This window comes from Typopeltis vanoorti, chromosome 26 (assembly GCF_054136105.1).
Source record: "Typopeltis vanoorti isolate ZY-2024b chromosome 26, IOZ_Tvanoo_1.0, whole genome shotgun sequence".
Classification (NCBI taxonomy): domain Eukaryota; kingdom Metazoa; phylum Arthropoda; class Arachnida; order Uropygi; family Thelyphonidae; genus Typopeltis; species Typopeltis vanoorti.
Window position 1 is genome coordinate 22,404,276 of NC_143574.1, and position 14,343 is coordinate 22,418,618.

At 37.7% G+C, this 14,343-nt stretch overlaps 1 protein-coding gene across 9 annotated transcripts in view; it reads left to right on the forward strand.

The window, feature by feature from the left end:
* LOC150092408 (FK506-binding protein 15-like) overlaps nt 1–14,343 on the forward strand; it is a 398,069-nt gene that overhangs the window by 21,688 nt on the left and 362,038 nt on the right. For 3 of the 9 annotated variants that reach the window (XM_090415132.1, XM_090415134.1, XM_090415133.1), the window contains exon 1: nt 8,670–13,847. In XM_090415132.1, the coding sequence (XP_090271258.1) occupies nt 13,792–13,847 (56 nt within the window). In that variant the 5' untranslated portion in view covers nt 8,670–13,791. Of the gene's footprint in view, nt 1–8,606; nt 13,848–14,343 lie in introns of those variants that run through there. The other 6 variants (XM_090415126.1, XM_090415128.1, XM_090415127.1 and 3 more) reach the window with 6 other exon arrangements.

Consider the following 14,343-nt stretch of genomic DNA (forward strand, 5'->3'; position numbering starts at 1 on the left):
TATTCAGTGTCTTCCATCTTTGCCAGTCTAGATGTAAGCTGGATCGAAGAGATTCGTTTAAGTTCAGAGCCTCCGGAGATTATTCTTGCCACATTATTGACCTTGTGACTTTTATGGAATCAACCAACGGTTCGACTGAGTGAATAAAACTTTTCCTTGAGTTTAGCCTCCTATTACTGCAACATTTCCATACAAAGGATGCCGTTCATCATTTAGTTGTTGTTTCCACTCATATCTATTCTATGTTGTTCTTCTGATATGAAGAGGTGCAATACCAGACAGTGATATAGATGATCAATTTTTGCAGACTTAAGGCAGCCGGTAATGTGCCGACACGATTCATTAAGAACCTTATCAATAATTTGGACATGTGGTGTTCTTTCCTAAATAGAGCTAGCATGCTGGCTGTCGAAAAGCAAAGTGCCAGTGCAGAGGTGTGCAGTACTTGGGGACTTGCACATTACCGAGATGATATTAATCGGTGGAGAATATTATTACGTGTTTCAATTTTAGCTGCTCTATGTGTCGCTTATAATTTAAGGTCCAATCTAGAGTGACACCTAAGTAAGTTGGATTTCGTTAATTGACAAATTTCACGCCATTCCATTCTATATTCAACTCTCTCCTTGCCTCCCATTATTAAGATGAAAAAAAAAAAACACATTTGAGTTTTACTGGGATTTGGTTTCAGTTGGCTTCCCTTATAGTAAACTGTAAGGGTTTCTAGTTCTTGTGTGAGCTGCTTATCAATGTTATCAAAGGATTTTTCTGGATAAGCTATTGCCCGGTCATCTGCATATAAGGAGGTTCTTGAATGTGGGTTATATGGTTGTTAGTATATATATATATATATATATATATATATATAATAATTTTTTTTCAGGCGCAAACTTAATTGTTCGCATACTTGGGATTAGGAGTTAAAATAACCAAGTTTATATAAAATAACTTGGTTATCCTAATATATATATATATATATATATATATATATATATTGAAGACGAGGGGAGAGAGCACACTTTCCTGAGGTAGACCATTTTTCTGGATACACCATCTGCTCTTATTTCCTTGAAAATCAACAAAGAATCTCCTGCTGAATAGCGTGATCTGAATACCTCCACTAATCGATAGCTGCTTGTCATGCTGTAAATTTTGACTATAAGCTTTCTAAGATTTAGTGTGTCATATGCTGCTGTCAAATTATAAATACAGCTCTTGTTGCTAACGGCCTTTCAAAGCCATCTTCAATTGTATTAAACATCACAAGTATTAAACTGTGTTAAGTTTAATACTTGTCCAGTGCATGATCTTCCTGGTTTAAATCCTGCCTGTTCTTTTGCACTTTCTCTATTTTTGGGCTTAGTCTGTTCAAGATTAACCTCTTATACTGCTTCAGCGTAGTGCATAGGAGAGCTGTAGGCTTGTAGCTCTTTGGATCCTCAGCAGGTTTACCCAGTTTTCAGGATAGGTATTGTTTTCGTTTGCCTCCATATGCTGGGTATTTTAGCAAATTTCCAACAAAAGTTGAAAAATTCCAACAACCACACTTTTGCCTTTTCTCCCAGATTTCTTAGTATCTCGTTTCTGATATCATCTATACCGGCAGATTTTTCTGGTTTTAAGATGTTTAGGCCATTTTCTATGTCCGTCCTCTTTAGTAAATGGTTCTTTAGGTATTTCAACTTTGGTACTCGGTTTAGCATTCAGAGATAGCTGAGTTGCAATTCGGTTTGCATTTATATTAACTGCGGTTGTTGATCACCAGATAATTTTTTGAGTAAAAGCCAGGCTTTTCCTATTATGTTTCATATCTAGGCTTTTAATTTTCTCTGCCCATTGTTGACTCCTTTTTTCAGACAGTACTAATATAAGTTCCTCTCCTGCATCAATTGTTTCTGATGAAAATGGATCTTTATCATATTGGTCACAATATCTTTCATATATTTCCACGTTGTGTTCTCTAAAACATGGAATATAACATGTTCTACAACCTCTTGGAATATGGTTGGTAGCAGACTGTCTAAGAGCTTTGATGAACTTTCCATAATTTTCTGGTGTCGGTGAAATGTTGGACAAGGAGATGTCTAATTCTCTGGAGAACTGTTTCCAGTTAGATTTTTTTTTAATTAAAGCGTCTTTTAATTGGGATCTCCTTCAGTCGGACTGGTTGGTGGGAAAACTTGCAGCATTATTGGTCTATGTTGTAAACTTGGGATTGGTGCAAGTACCTGCTTAGTGCACAAATTAGCTATTCTATTACTAACAAATCCAAGGTCTGGATTATATCCTCGCTTCTATCTTCCACTGTTAAATGATGATGGCTGTTTAGGATCGTGTATAAGACTCATTTGATTACTTTCAGCCCACGGTTCGATTAATTCTCCATCTTAATTTGTTTCACTATAACCCCACTATGACTGTTAAATTCGCCTATAATAATGGCAGGTTTCCTTTGTGTCAAATACTGGGAAATTTCAAAAGCAAATGTTATATTAGGTGGTTTATATACTGAGAAAACACAGCACAGCTGTTATGCAGATCTATTCCAAGAATTACTATGTTATTTTGGCTTGTGGTTAGGCATCCTGTAATCTGAATCTCTTGCCTAGTGAAAATAGAACTTCCTTAATGAAGGTTTATTTTCATGAGAATTAATAATAATATTTTTGGTTTACAGATCAAGTGTTGATCAATTTTTATTAACTTAAAACTAGTTTCGCCACACTTTAACTGTTAGCGTCTTCAGGGCACTTACATATAGGCTGAAACAATCTCACAAATATGTGTAACTATAAAACTGACACGAATAACTGTAAAAAACTGACTAGAATAATTACAAATAAAATAGTATCGAAGTGCGTGAAACACGTATCGCGTGTACAAGATTAGCTAGCTGTTGCTAAGGAATTTTCTGTAGTTTGTATTAAAGTCCATTTCTTTTGTTTTTAGGGATTTAATTAGGGTTTTCCATATCTCTGGGAGTATTAGGTCTTGATTTCTGTTAAGGTTGACAGTAGAACGGGCGACTGTGGCTGCTTCTTTGAAAATTCTTGAATGGTAATCTTCCTCTAAGTAAGGTGAACAACTTTTGTCCCACTCGATGATATGGTTAGTTGTAGAGAAATGAGATGATAGGGCAGAAATGTCCTGTCTGTTGTTTTTGACATAGCCAATGTGCTCTTTTGGCCTGATTTCAAGCCTTCTCGAAGTCTGTCCGATGTAACTAGACTCACACGAGCATGGAATATTATAAACTCCAGCATGTTTATAGAAAGGGTGGTTGTCTTTTGGAGATCTTAGTAGTTTACGAATAGATTCTATTGGTTTAAATGTTACTCTTATTTTGTGTTGTTTGAGGAGGCTGGCGAGCTTGTAGAAGATGCCACTTACAAACGGAATTGCAATAGTTTTTATATATTGAATCTCTTCTTGTTCTCTTCGTGGTAGTTCAGAGAAAAGGTCTTTATTGACTAGTCTTCATGGATAGCCATTCAAGTACAGATTGTTGGAAATTAATGTTAACTCATTTTGAAGGGTCTCGTTGTCTGTTGTGATGCGAATCACAAGGTTAACAGGATTTCTCGATGGGGAGCCCACTCTCACCTTCATGTGCTGACCTCTTTATGGAAGACTTAGAAAATAAAATCATAGCCCAAGTTATTCCCAAACCTAAAATTTGGTTCAGATATGTGGACAATATCTTCATCGTGTGGAACAACAACAAAGATGACCTATATGATTTTCTCAAAAAGATTAACTCCTTCCATCATTCTATTAAATTGACTCTAGAACTTGAAAGAGAAAAACAACTACCGTTTTTAGACATCTTAATCAAAAAACAAATTGATGGCAGTATAAATCTATTGGTGTACAGAAAACTGACCAATACAGGTCGCTACCTACATTTCAGTTCCTCTCACCACATCTCACATAAACTCAGCATTGTACACATGTTAAAGAAGAGAGCGATTCGCATCACAACAGACAACGAGACCTTTCAAAGTGAGTTAATATTAATTTCCAACAATCTGTACTTGAATGGCTATCCAAGAAGACTAGTCAATAAAGGCCTTTTTCTCTGAACCATCACAAAGAGAACAAGAAGAGATTCAATATATAAAAACTATTGCAATTCCGTTTATAAGTGACATCTCCTACAAGCTCGCCAGACTCCTCAAACAACACAAAACAAGAGTAACATTTAAACCAATAGAATCTATTCGTAAACTACTAAGATCTCCAAAAGACAACCACCCTTTCTATAAATATGATGGAGTTTACAATATTCTATGCTCATGTGGCTCTAGGTACAACGGACAGACTTCGAGAAGCCTTGAAATCAGGCAAAAAGAGCACATTGGCTATGTCAAAAACAACAGACAGGACATTTCTGCCCTATCATCTCATTTCTCTACAACTAACCATGTCATCGAGTGGGACAAAAGTTGTTCACCTTACTTAGAGGAAGATTACCATTCAAGAATTTTCAAAGAAGCAGCCACAGTCGCCCGTTCTACTGTCAACCTTAACAGAAATCAAGGCCTAATACTCCCAGAGTTATGGAAAACCCTAATCAAATCCCTAAAAACAAATAAAATAGTATCGAACGTGCGTGAAACACGTATCGCGCGTACAAGATTAGCTAGCTGTTGCTAACGAACTTTCTACAAACTACAGAAATTTCCTTAGCAACAGCTAGCTAATTTTGTACACGCGATTCTTGTTTCACGCACGTTCGATACTATTTTATTTGTAATTATCCTAATCAGTTATTTACAGTTATTCGTGTCAGTTTTATAGTTACGCATAATTGTGAGATTATTTCAGCCTATATATAAATGCCCTGAAGACGCCAACAGTTAAAGTGTGGCGAAACTAGTCGGTTAAGTTAATAAAAATTGATCAACACCTGATCTGTAAACCAAAAATATTATTATTAGAACTTCCATGTTTTTCATGTGGTATTTCTTCAATGAGCTTCATTCCAGCAATTTTTGGTCTGGCTTGTTAAGGTCCTTTGTGTGTCTCCTGTAGACATAATATATCACATTTTTGTTCTTTACACATTTTTGCAAAAGGACAGTTGTGTTTTAGTCATTGTGATAAAGAGGATGCTAGTTGCACAATAGAACTATAGAAACCTATAGAAGACTGTACTATATTATGTACTCTATGTATTCAGTAATTTGTATACCGATTTTTTGTAATAATAAAAATGGAAAAACGATGTACTTGGTTGTGTGTATGTAAATAATAGGTGTATAACAATAAATAGTTATGCTGATATGGAAAAAAGTAATGAAATACTTGCAATATAATGAAATAAATTGCAATATATTAGTTCAGGCTTTCCAGTGCAGTAACTCTTCATGGATGGTATTCCTAGTTATCGCGCGCGCGCGCGTGTGTGTGCGTGAATTTCAAATTCAATAGCTGTGGTAAACATTAGAGCTATCAAGCGTTAGTTCTATTTCCAACACAGCAATCAAACCAATAACCAATAACTAAACTGTGTCACCCTCAAATAAGCTTAATAAAAAGCTTTGAAGTTGTTAGCTGAGACATTACACCACAATTGGGATCGACAGAAACAAAAAGTACATTTATTAAAACTACAGCATTAAACGCATTAAAATAAATAAATAAACTCTTTAAAGCAAAATTTTAAATATGTATAAGGTATTGTTAGTGTATCTCTTCTTCTTGAGTATTCTGAAATTGAGCAGGTTCATCTCTTAGTAGCAGGAACTTTCCTTCCACTCTCTTCCGTTCTGAACCTTCTCTTTCAAGGTTGTGTACCTGTCTCCATTCAGCATGTCATCTAGCATTGTTTTCCTTACTCTTCCTCTGGGTCTTTTTTCCGTCTATTTTTCCTTCGATGGCATCTTTGATGATTCCATTCCCTCTCAGAATATGTCCGATCTAGTTTCCCTTTCTTCTTTTTATCCTCCTTAACAGACTTCTTTCTTTTTCTACTCTTTTTAAGACCTCTTCATTAGTTATTTTATCTGTCCATTGGATTTTTCCATCCTTCTCCAAATCCACATCTCAAAGCTTTCCAAAATCTTAATGTCAAAGTTTTTGTTCAATGTTAGTGTAAATATACTGTAAAATGTAATGTTATTCAATCGCAATACAGTTACATATTAATTATTCATTATATTTAATTAATTATTCATTAAATGCCTTTTATTCCCTTATCAGGAGTAGGCGAGGCCTTTATACCCTATCTAGCTTTTGGAGACTGAGTGGGCAGTTTAATCTCCACCGGTAGCCACTCAAAGATAGCAGGCTCATGTCTATCACTAATTACAGGCAGCCACCAATGAAGAGGCTGGCTAACAAACAAGTGCTGCCATCTCTTGGTATCTAACCCTAACAGGATATGTTAGGGTTAGATACCCTAACATAGTCTGACATACCCTAACATAGTCTGAAATAATGTGGGTATTACGGTCGATTTTCTTGAGCTCACGGCAAGAAAAACCACAGTTTCTGGGAGGAAAAACCCGCTTGCCCATACCAGAGATTGACTAACTCGGTCGAAAATAGGCTTAGAAAAAGTTCCTTCAGTCAGCGACTAGACTTGAACCTAAGTCTCATTTCGAGCGACCAAGCACAGAGGACGCAAGAGTCACTTCCACTGAGCTAAATATATAAAAACTGTACAATCTTCATTGCTAATAACTACATAATATATGATCAAAAATTATTAGTAATTTTTATTGAAATCTAATGTACACAATAAACCATATATGCAGCACTTAGTCATGAACGTTTTAAAATTATATGCTGAAATGTCACTCAAAACGATTATTGCACATATGTAAAGATTTTCGAAATCAATAAACATATTATTGTTATTATTATTTGTCTACTTGAATAATTACAGTGACAAAACCTCAAGAACTCACTTTAGTGGGTACGGGAGTGGCAAACCCCAGGTACCCGATGTTAACTATGCCTTACTTCATGTAATATACATCTGTTATATTATCTGTAGACTGGTCCCTCCCTTTTTCTTTTCTTCTTTCTTTTCTTCCCCCTCATTCCCCCAATGCCATTAGAGTATTCCAGGGCTAGGGGTAAATCTTTCCTATTTTGCTATTTCATTTCATCTTGTACAGTGGAAGTCTGCCTGACCTAGTAGGTGGAAGTCCCAATCACCTGGCCAATGTGGGAGAGAATTGGAGGACAAAACTTCCTAGATATGTGGAAAGGGCCTTTGCAACCCTACCACTTTTTTCTTGCAGTGACTTCACTCCAAAATGCTTATGGTTGTGCCGTATAATACATCTTATTCTGCAACGGTTGTTGTGCAGAATATTAGCTAACGCATTTTTGTTCCAGTATAGGAAGTAGGCGAGGCCGTTTTAGCCCTATCTAACTTTTGGAGACTGAGTGGGCAGTTCAATCTCCACTGGTAGCCAATCCGAGATAGCTGGCCCAAGGCTATGACTAATTAATCGGTATGCAGTGAAGAAGGCGGCTACCAAGTGCCACCAACTCGTGGTCCCTAAGACGATAATTTTAATGTCTGAAAATGGTGTGGATTCGACGGCCAATTTTGTTAAGTTTACTGGAGAAAAACCCGCTTGCCTGTGCCAGAGATCGACTAACTCGGGAACCGGTCGAAAAAAAGGCTTAGAAAATGTTCCTCCAGTCGGCAACTAGACTCGAACTTATAAGTCTTTCCTTGTGCTGTCAAGCGTCGTAAAGTGCAGAATATAAACAGCAATATAAACGATGCGCACCACCTACAGTCATCTAAACCACAAGTACTATTCCTCTCAGAACTCCAAATGTCAACCTCAACAGCCACTGTTCATATCAACTGCCCAAACTACGCATTGTATAGTTCTTTCTGCCACAAGGGCACCACTTGTGCATTCAGCAGAACCAACATACCATTCCAGAGATAGCACATCATTGAATCCCCCAGTGTTTGATCTGCGTTGACTAAAAATTTCTATACCAAACCAACCTGTCCTTCTCACATACTTTCTGTATCGCTCTTCAAACTGCATCAACTACTCCGACGTTTTCAACCTATCTCTCTCTCTAAAGCTCTACTTTCTGCAGTCGAAATACCCCAATAGTGAGGTCATCCTTCATAGGGACTTGAATGTCTCCAAATCACATTGACTATCCTTCTTCACTTTCATCGACCAAGCAAGCAGGGATGACGAGGTGTTCGTCATCACCAATGATCTATCTCAGATCATCGATATTCTTACCAGAATACCCCTTCCAATTTGCCAACACAACAGGCATTCTAATAACAAGCTCTCCTTCCAGGTACATACACTGTGGTTAATGGTTCTCTTGGTAACTCGGACCACAACCTCACACAAGTCTGTTTTGCCACAGAACAACCTTCATCCACTAATTTACAGTCTCAGTCCTTTGGCTCTGCAAGGGGCGGGGAAAGTGTGAGGACCTTTACGCTTCTATTCCTCCTTCCATACCGCTTCCGTTCTTCCAGTCCAAACACCTGCTCAGGCTGAATAACAGAAATCATCCTCACAGGAATGAAGGTTTTCATCCCTTATTCTACCCCAAATTCTCAGCCACCATCCAAGCCTTGATTCTCAAAAAACTGTACTAATGCTGTAAAAGAAAATACCTCTGCTTACCACGAATGACTCAAGACCAAAACTCCAGCTGCTCACTCTGCCTACACTGCAGCTTGCAGTCATTGTAAAAAATAATCACCAATTCCAAGTCAGATTTTGAAAGGGCCAAATGCTGCAACCTTGCCTCTTGCCCAAATGGCAATTGCTCCTCAGGTACTTTACCAAGACTTTTGGATGTAACTTCTGCCCACCCAGATTTCCACTGCTTTCACAACTGGATGGTACTGTACTTGTCCTATCTAAAGATAAAGCCAACTTACTGGCATCACTCTTCCCTTTACTTCAAATTTATGAAGTGATTAATTGAGTAAAGTTCCCTACTCGCCACCAAGAACTGCATCCTTCATGTTGCCCACAGCCTTCCCACAAAAAAAAAAACATCCAAAGAATCCTCAATAATCTGAACACAAACAAGACATCTGGTCCTGATGGTATCCCACCTATTTTATTAAAAAATTTTCCCCAGAACTAAAATCTATCCTATATCGCCTCTTCAGTCTATCTTATTCAATTGGCATCTACCCGATGACATGGAAACATATCCACACCCGGAATCCCAAAGAAAGGTGATAACAGTCAACCAACGAACTATCGTCCAGTTATGCTCACTTCTGTTCTCCCTAAAATTATCGAAAAGGTCATCAACAACCAACTTTTGAACCACTAAGAGTCCCATCAATTAATCAGTGACAACCAGTATGGCTTCCACCGCTTGTGTTTTACAGCTGATCATCTTTCCTCTGCAACCCACCTCTGGACTCAAGGCATTTCATTGGGTTTGGCATTGGCACACGGGCCTACATAACAAACTGTTAACTTATGGTCTCAGTATCACGCTATACAACTGAATCACCAACGTTCTGGTGCTTCCATTCCTCAGATTTTCCCATCACTGCAGGAATACCTCAAGATCCTGTTCTTTCAGCAACTTTCTTCCTCTTGTATATAAATGACCTGCTCTCTCTCTCAGACTATAAGTCCTATCCACAGTTTTGCCGATGACAGTGCACTCCATTCCTCATTTTTATTCGACAAACATCGTAGTACTCAAGTTTAGAATCATCAAGATCTACCCTTACTAGTGACCTGAACTTGAATCTCCTAAATATCCCAATGGAGCAAGGACAACCTTGTAAACTTGAATGCCACCAACACTCGGTTCTGTCTGATTTCTTTGAAACAACAGCTCACATCCTCCCCTCTTACCTACAGTAATACTGAGGTATCCAAACAGAATCACATTTCTCTATGACGATTGACCTACACCTCCGATCTTTCCATCCACAGCCACAGAAAAACTTGATGTACTTTTTTGGACTAAAATCTACCTAGCCATGAAATATTACTCCAATATTTATATTTCTGGTAGTGCATCAAAATCCTCTCTAAGATTGCTAGATTCTATCCAGAAGAGGGCAATCTGGCTAATTAATGATCTCTCTCTCTCTCTCTCTCTCTCTCTCACACACACACACCCACACTTCAATCCCTCTCTCACAGATTTCTAGTTTCTGCCTTATGTCTCTTCTACAGATACTTTCATGGACAGCGCTCTGCTGATTTGGCCACTATTATTCCCCCACTCTCCTCCAAAATCATTAAAACACGAGCCAGTGCTAACCAACACCATTTTACAGTCCATCCTGAAACTCACTTAAACAACTTCGCTGCGACCTCTTTCATTCCATCTACTTCTGTCCTTTGGAACGGTCTTCCCCCACTCTGCTTTCCCACAAGATTACATCCCTCAGCTGTTCAAGAAGTCACAAGACGATACGACCTTTTGCACATTAGTGACGTGTGTGAGCATGTGAGAAATAGATGAAAGGAGGGGTCTGTTCATATTCGTGTATGAATCAGATGAATCAGAGATTATAAAAAATGAATCAACACGTAAGTTGTACCGAATGAATTTTGTAGAATTTGTGGATCTATGATCTGTATTTGACGGAAAGAAAGATTTCTTTAATGCTGAGGAACTGCATGTAAATGATTTTGGTGTTAGGTGTCTACAGAGAGCTTTGTACACTGAACATGCTGAAATGCAAATTCAGGAAAACAAGCAATTAGGTTAGAAGTAGATGAGTTTGTGTGAATTGCACAGGAGGTGAGTGTGTGTGAGAATGACCATTTGTGGAATCTAGTCTCTCAAGTAAAAGTATTGAATAGGCTATTTAGTTCAGGAAGTAAAGGTGAGGGGGGGGACCAAAGGATGCTGCAGTTTCTATATACTAGTGCCAGAAGTATCAGGAACAAGAGGGAGGAATTTTTGGCATTAGATAGTGCCAGAAAAACGTTGCAAAAAGTGTTATAGGCATTAGTGAGATAACATCAGATGATGCTGTTACAGGGATAGAATGTGATGGGCTTAGTATTTTCATGGAAGATAGAGTAGAAAGGATTAGGGAGGGAAACTGCGGATGATAGCATATGAATTACAGCCCTCCCCTCCAAAATAGGAGATAGATAGGAGGGCGGTTCATTTGAAGCAGTCTGGTGTGAGATCAAGGCCGGTGAGACCTTGGACTATAGCAACAACTGATTGTTGCTATAGTCCAGGAAGTACCACAGTTGATCTGGAAGACATGCATTGACAAATTAGCACATTGAGTACAAGTCGAGTGATTAATATAGGGGCTTTAACTATGGAGATATAGATTGGAAGGAAGAAGAATTACATGGCAAGAAGAAATGGAATTTATACACTTACTGAGAGATAATCGAGGCCATATTGCCTCTGACTGAGAAAAATAACCATGCGGTCTTGACTTGGGAGATTGTAAAACATGAGGAATACTCTGCCAAGAAGGAATATGACAATCTTAGGAGGTAGCTTGAAGCTGTGGCCAGGGAAGGATGATAATAGTGCATGGGAATTAGTTAAGGGGCATCTAGAGGAAGCAATATTAAAGTGTATACCTATGGTTTGGAGGTTTAATAAGGTAGGAGTTAGATGAATGAGTAATATTATTAAGCATGATCTGCTGATCGATCTTTCTCCTAAAATACTCTGGAAGGTATACAAGGAGAAAGGCGACCAGTAAACAGTACAAGCGTAAGCAAGAAAGATGATCAGCATTATAAAAAAAATCAACTAACGCCTTTTTATTTTCTAATAGGGGAGTAGGCGAGGCCTTTATACCCTATCTAGCTTTTGGAGACTGAGCGGGCAGTTCAATCTCCACCGGTAGCCAATCAGAGATAGCTGGCCCATGTCTATCACTAATTATAGCAGTCACCGATGAAGAGGCTGGCAAACAAGTGCTGCCATCTCTTGGAACCTAAACCTAACAAGATATGTCACTGTCTGAAATAATGTGGGTACTACGGTCGATTTTCTTGAGTTTACGGGACGAAAAACCCGAGTTTCCTGGAGGAAAAACCCCCTTGCCTATGCTAGAGATCGACTAACTCGGGAACCGGTCGAAGATAGGCTTAGAAAAAGTTCGTCCAGTCAGCGACTAGACTAGAACCTAGGTCTAACTTCAAGCGGCCAAGAGCAGAGGACGCAAGCGTCACTTCCACTGAGCTACACTGGCCTCATCATCAGCATTATAAGGAAGGCAAAATCAGATTGCGAGAATAATCTAGCCCAGCAATGCAAAGGAAATCCCAAAGAGTTCTTTCGTTATGTGGCAAATAAGAGAAGGAATGACTATGAAAAATCAACCCTAACGAGTGCTAATGGTGACAAGGAGATAAGCAGATAAAATATCCGAGTTACTGAGTGACCACTTTGCAAAGGTATGCATCCAACTGATGTTACTACTGTTAGATAAGTAACAAGCGATTGATCTGGGAACAGAGTAATGAATTGGGGGTTCGTAACATATTGTAGAATTTCATTGTAAATATAGCTGTGAGATTTTATGGGATATCAGTTTGGGTTTTGCGAGAATGTGAAAGGGAACTAGAAATGCCTCTGACTATGCTCTTTAATTTAAGTGTCACCTCTGGTAGGGGTTCCCAGGTAATGGAAAGAAGGCGAAATAATTCCCTTGCTTAAGTGAAGTTCTAAGACTGCAGCAGCAAATTATTGATCAATCAATATCTTAGGCATGGTGGTAAAAGTACTGGAAAAATTCGTAAAAAAGAGAAGTCAAGAATATGTCGATAAAAATATGATACTGTAAGAGTGACAACTAGCTTTGCAAAGGGCAAATCATGCCTTAGTAATTTATTATTTTTTTATAATAGAGTAACAGGTGAGTTAGATAAAGGACATGGGTACTTGATGATTCTGCTGGATTTTGCAAAGGCATTTGACAGAATATCACATGGAACTCAGTTACACAAATTAGAACAAATGGGGACGGACACTACACTGGTTATGTGGATAAGAGTGTGGCTGCTGGACAGATATCAAAAGGTGGTATACAGAGGGGCAGAATCAAGGCGAAAACAGGTGACTAGTGGTGTAACTCATGGTTCAGTGCTGGCATCACAACTATTTTGATTTTTAAAGTCAGATGAAAAGATTTAAACAACCTTACCATTTGATTTTTAAAGTCAGATGAAAAGATTTAAACAACCTTACCATTTGATTTTTAAAGTTAGATGAAAAGATTTAAACAACCTTACCATAAAATAAATAGATGTTTGTGCTGAATCTACCATCTAAAAAACAGTTTTTAAATTTAAATCCGATTATTTATTTCTTACTTTTTTCTTTCTTAATTAATTAATTTTTTTGACAGAATTGACTTCCTGTATTAAACATTCACACCACCTGATTTCCGCATCCGGTTGGTTGAGGAGGTGTGCTCATATGTGTGTAGAATTGGATTGTCATTTAACTTTACTTTCTGAAAATTTATTTTGTCTTCATTACATAGATAATAGCTGTAATGAAGTATTTTATGAACTACGTTTATCTGTGTAACTCTTTTTATTATAATCCAAACATAAGTTAGTTTTGCAGTTTGGAAAAATATTTTCAAGTGACATCTATTTTGAAATTTTCTTTCCTCTTGATAGTGTTTATTTTCTTTGCATCTGTATATTTGTAAGTTTATTGTTCTTTTTAAAATAGTTCATGAGATAATAGCTGTTAATTTAAATTTTACTATTTTCTTTTCTATTTTGGTAGCATTTCACTTCCGACATTCTGTACGTGTACAGCGTTACTGAACTTCTGCAATAGAAAACAAAAATCATGTTCTTTGGTAACGATGATGATGATAACGACTTCAGTTTAGGACCAGGTAGCAGGTGAGAAATTCTGAATCCGTATATTTCTTTTCTCTGACTTTTGTAGTGATCACCAGTAGGTTGCTATATTCCTTCCCTTCTGAAAACCATATATCCCTTCTGACACTAAGGAAATAGAGTATATATTTATAATATGGTATTTTTAAAGTATTTGTTGAGTTGATTGCATCAAAATTGGCATTCTACAGGAGCATAAACTCTAGAAATAAGACATCTGACACTATTTGGGACTTTGACAACACATCCATTAAAGCGATAGGTGGACGGTACTCACTAAAGTCACATGGAGATATTCCATCTGGTTTGTTGATAAAATAAACATTCAGAGGCAATAAAGTAGATGTCAGTGTAAATGAGATAATTTCAACCTCTATGAAGTTTCTGATTTGAGTCCTCTGTTAGTAAAACATGTCATAATGGCTACCTTTTCTAGTGAGACTTCCAGCACTTCATTGAATGGATTGATAAATCTCAGAAGCTTATATTAACTAGAAAA